The sequence below is a fragment of the Cynoglossus semilaevis genome, chromosome 10 (assembly GCF_000523025.1).
Source record: "Cynoglossus semilaevis isolate Cse_v1.0 chromosome 10, Cse_v1.0, whole genome shotgun sequence".
Classification (NCBI taxonomy): Eukaryota; Metazoa; Chordata; class Actinopteri; order Pleuronectiformes; family Cynoglossidae; genus Cynoglossus; species Cynoglossus semilaevis.
This window is the reverse complement of record NC_024316.1, coordinates 17,296,973-17,302,018: the sequence shown is the minus strand read 5'-3', so window position 1 is coordinate 17,302,018 and position 5,046 is coordinate 17,296,973. Positions and strand designations below refer to the sequence as shown.

The following is a 5,046-nucleotide window of genomic DNA, read 5'->3' as shown; positions in this document are numbered from 1 at the left end:
CTTATCCTATGATTCACGAGTCATTTCAGCTGTCAATTTGACTATTTTTACACTCAGACGTCAGCGCCAGGATTATTTTGCTTTTCAGCCAAATGTTCCATTGTAATTATGAAGTGATGCATAAAAGATGGTCCTCAGCAGAGATACGGATAACGCGGCGTTAGCATGAGCATCACAGATGTTGACCGCTCACTTCCTGTGTGTCCACAGTCTCCCATACTATTCTACTGTACACTCCGTCACCAAGACCCTCGATTATTGTGATCTAGGTTGCTTTAGAGGCCGCTTACAACCTAATTAGATGTGAAGTGGGCCAGACCAGTACAATCATAACATAATTACCTATAAATAACAATAAGTCCATGTCTTATCCCCGTTTGTTTACATGCAGAGAAGTAATCGTATATTAGACACGTCATAATTATATGTGATTATATTTATTTTTTTAATCACTAACAATGAAATATTTTTTACAAAACATGTCCTGAACATGAAGTGTTTGTGCATTTTCAAAGTTCACCAAGTCGGGCGGATTGAAACCCTAAGTGGGCCAGTTTTTGACCCGTGGGTCGTATGTTTAACACCCCTGCTGTAAACTGAAGAATTTAACCTTTAAACAGAATAGAGCCTTTAAACAAAAACAAAATGTGTTCTAATGTATTTTCCTCAATATCCTGAGTTTAGTTTTCTGGTAGAAAATAATACTAATGAAAATATTTTGTCATTTTATTTTTTAGTATTCACAAATTTTATAACTGACAATTAAAACCTGAGGAGACACTTCCGAGCATTTGATATTAAATATAAAAGGCAAGACCAAAAAGTAAACATCCCTCCTACTACTTCTGGTACTACTACTGCTGCAGCGGCCACTGCTAAAAATACAATTTCAATAAAAAATAAAATAATATTCATGTGTATCAGACCAGTGTTACTGAGTTCACAGCAGTATAGAGAGGACACATTTCTCTGTCGCACGCTTTAGGTTGTTGGTATGTATAACCAGTTATAACATACGTATTTGTTGACAGACATTTTTTACTTTACTTTTTTTTTTCTCTGTCATTTGTCTTTGTACCCAGTAGTTATCCTTCGATTTTACAATAAGAAAAGCATATATGATGTATAGTAGTATCACACGATACACAATAAAAGTACTATTGAGCAACAATGCAAAAAAAAAGGTTAAATTTAAATGACCAAATGTGCTGTAAATTATTATTAATCAAGACAGGATAAATTGGTTTGATATTCTGATATATTTATATCTACACTAACAAATAGGTCAAATACACTGTCACATGAACAACACACAAATTGTTTTCCTGTGTGTGTGTGTGTGTGTGTGGTGTACATGTAAACTGATTACATCAGTTAAAAATGACATCAGTAATCTCTGTGGTGCCACTGATTGAACAAATATTTATTTATTTATTTCATATAAATCTTATCATGTGAGCTCACCATGTAGAAAAATGACAGTGGGGCCAACTTTTAAGGCCAATCACAGCAATCGCAGCTTTTCTTAAACACTAAATCAGAGGGACACTTAATGATGTAGGTGATTCCATTGGCACAGTTGTAAAAAGAGGTTGGCTCATCGGTTTTCACATAGAGACCATCAGACTTTGTGGCACAGAAGTTTGAGGGAGACACAGGGGCGGCATCAGTGGGCTTGGTTGTTTTTTCTCCAGATGTAGACGTAGATGTAGATGTAGATGTAGATGTAGATGTAGATGTAGTCCCTGGGGTTTCTCCGGTGGGAAGGGGAGGGAGATCTGGGACATAAGAAAGTACTTCAGTAAACTTACATATGAGTTCATCATAGTTCATTATGAAATCATTTCTCTTTTTTTTTTTTTTTTTTTTTTTTTAAGGTGAATTTATTTTCCTCATACCAGAAGCTAAAAGAGACCGCAGATGACTGATGAGAGGGTAATTTCCTAGATCGCAGAATTGTCCTTTAAAGTCATCCAGGTCCAAAGTCCAAACAAAGGCTCCACCAAAACCATTGCTTTTTAGATACTGGACCTACAGTAGTCAGACGATCAAAATGAAAATAATTTTTGTCAACCTGAAAACCACTACTAGATTTGTTTAGAAATACGTGCCAAAACCCACCTTGGTCTTAAAACTGTCCTTATCGTCATATCCAACCCACTCCTTTTGTTTGACAGCGTAGGGGACTTTTTGCTCCTCAATCACATGGACGGTGGCCCCTTTAAGAAAGTCACAAATCTAAAATAAGAGAGTGGGGTTACATGTGTTTAGTCTCGGAAAAAAATAAAATTAAGTTAGAGCAACATATTGTTTCATTTTCACCTCATAATAGGACCAGAATCCAGCCTCTCTTGTAAACTGACCAGCAGATGCGGGGCCAGATGCCGGTGCTCCAACTCCGGTGGATGCAGCGTTCGAAAGTTTAAATGTCCGTCCGTACGTAGCAAATCCCATATTTAGCTTTTCCACAGGTGTTCCTTTGTCCCGCCAGTACCTCATGGCAAAGTCCTTGAGTGGTCATGAAAATATATAAACATAAGTGAGGAAGACAACCCTAACCATAATCCAAACCTCAAACTATTGCGACATCAAGTCGACACTGCAAAAACAGCTTGTATTCAATTCATCTTGTACTGAGCATAAAAATCCATTTGTGAAGCCTTTTGATTGAATTAAATTACAAAGCTCTTTCTACTTTCGTTTTTTATTTTTTTTTGGCAGTGCACTCTTTTGGTATCCATATTCCAATGCTGCCTCCTCTTGATTAAAACGCGTATTGCACGCTTTTAGATCTCAAGACTCCAAAATGTGATCTTACTCAAGATCGTTTCATTATCAATAGATGATCAATAATTTAGATGTATTTGTGTGTGTGTGTATATAAGCTACAGTAACAATATTTTCTCTCTGTCATTTAACTGAAACAATACATGGAAAAAAAAGGAAAACAAAACAGACAACCATGTTAAAATACAATATCCACTTTTATATGGTTTATTATCCTGTTATTCTTACTTTAATGTGGTGTACTCACAGTGTTAAAGTAAACGTTATCCCCAGTGTCCTGTGGTCCTTTGTACAGCGGGCTGTTATGTCCAGTCACCTGCTCCCAGGTGCCGTGAAAGTCATACGTCATCACATTTATAAAGTCCAAGTACCTGATGAAACGCAAATCAAAATAAATTTACATAAGAAAACACATGTAAATTTTGGACTTAGGAAGTAAATTTTTTTTGTACTTTGCGATCTCTGCAATTTCATAACCACTGTCAATAGTTCCTTTCCCAGCAGCCACAGCAGCAGAGATCATCAATCTGGGTTTTCCAGACGCTGTGCTTTCAGCCTCATAGGCCTCAAGAAGTTCCTGCACAAAAGGCAAGAGTCATCAAACTGACTAAATGCCAAAGAATATAAACAAAAACATGTTTATCAGAAAACTCCACCAAGTCGATGTCTGACCTTACACAACAGTGTAAACCTCTGCTTGTCCTCTGCTGGGCTTCCTCTGGATCCAGGATATTCCCAGTCCAGATCCAAACCATCAAAGTCATATTTTCTGAGTTGTTTTATAGTTGACTGGATAAATGTATTCCTGTTGGCTTGCGTTGAAACTACCTTAGTAAATCTGTGTCGAAATTCGTCGGAAAAAGAGGAAAGGTTAAAAAAAAAACCCACATAACACACTCACCTTCATGGATATTAAGTCAAATTTCTCACTTTTGAGTTCCAAAGTTCCAACCTCCAACAGCCAAGAGTGTTCGCAGATTAGGATTGCTGCGGAAATGCATACTGTAAATAGACAGCTTTTTTTTTTTTTTACTTTTTGTTTTAGCCAGTTCCTCTGACATTTGAACTCACCTTTTTTTAAGTCCATTGAATGATTGGTAGAGAACGTCATCATTCCATTCGAATGTGATCAATTCATTTACATCGTTTATAATAGCAAAGGCGTAAATCAGGTGAGTACATAGCTGTGGGTTAACATCTGTAGGCATGAATTTTCCATTTCCTGGTCTGTACTGGGCCCAGTTAGTAAAATAACACACCAGTCTGGTGGACGAGACTATAAAAAAAGACGGATTAGATAGAAGATTCCATGACTGTCAGTGTGTGTTAAATGCGAACTGTAAGCAGATAGTTCTTCAACTCACCCAAGGTGCCAAGACATAGACAAAGGCCTGTTCAAGTCACAGATTTTGTTTTAGTTAATGTTGGGTCAAAGACAAATCAGAACTATATTACAATGTGATGGTCGTTATCAAACCTCACCTGCAGCGAGAATTAGTCTGCTCATGATGAACGCGCTCGGCTGGTGAACTGCAGGGGGATGAAGGTCCTGCTGCTGTAATAAATACACACTGTGGTAATGATTACCCACAACAAGCACAGATGTTTAAGGACAAGTGTGTTATTTTAGCCCGAAAAGATAACCAAAGCAGACAACAAAACATGACAAAAAGATCTTTACCCTCAAGAGCAAACAGAGAAGAACACTCAAAATGTTTCGCAGCACACTGTACGAAACCTACAGTACACTGTGTGTGTGTCTTTCTGTAATAGAAAAGACACATTCACCATGTAAATATTTCAACATTCAGTTATTAATTAAAAAGGGAGCAAAATTGTATGCTCATAAAGCAGCAAAAGAACAGTCAAGTTTCTGTTTGTTTTACCCTTTTTTACTTGTGGATATTCCCAGTCATCCAGGTCATCATAATAATCTCAAAAGCAGTTTTAAACAAGTAGGCAACTGGACTCACCTCAAGTAAGTCGAAGACGTTTCTCCTCTCATCCAAGAGGCTTCGTTAGTTCTACAGTTCTGGTGGGGGAGTTTCAAGCTATTTATGGTCGTGTGGGTCGTTGGCCCCCGTGCTGGATTGTTCCCCCTCCCTGTGCTCTGGGTGTGGGTCGTGGTTGTTACCTGAATGGAGGTGTGAGTTATGTCTTTACATACTGGGGAGAGAACTAAAGACAGCGCCATAGGTTGATGACATTGATGTCTGAGGCCCCCTCCTCTGTTCAAAGCTGGTCTTTCCAGTTTGACAT

The 5,046-nt window shown here is 38.0% G+C and overlaps 1 protein-coding gene across 1 annotated transcript; it reads right to left on the bottom strand.

The window, feature by feature from the left end:
* Window positions 1–712: 712 nt before the first annotated feature.
* On the bottom strand, window positions 713–4,358 carry LOC103385345 (acidic mammalian chitinase-like). Its single transcript, XM_025059034.1, has 11 exons — window positions 4,270–4,358; window positions 4,152–4,178; window positions 3,859–4,063; window positions 3,718–3,774; window positions 3,460–3,625; window positions 3,240–3,364; window positions 3,035–3,158; window positions 2,323–2,508; window positions 2,122–2,238; window positions 1,899–2,031; window positions 713–1,778 (listed from the first exon to the last, which is right to left on the bottom strand). The coding sequence occupies exons 1-11, from the start codon at window positions 4,292–4,294 to the stop codon at window positions 1,495–1,497; spliced, it is 1,449 nt and encodes a 482-aa protein (XP_024914802.1). The 5' UTR covers window positions 4,295–4,358; the 3' UTR covers window positions 713–1,494.
* Between the last annotated feature and the right edge of the window lie 688 nt (window positions 4,359–5,046).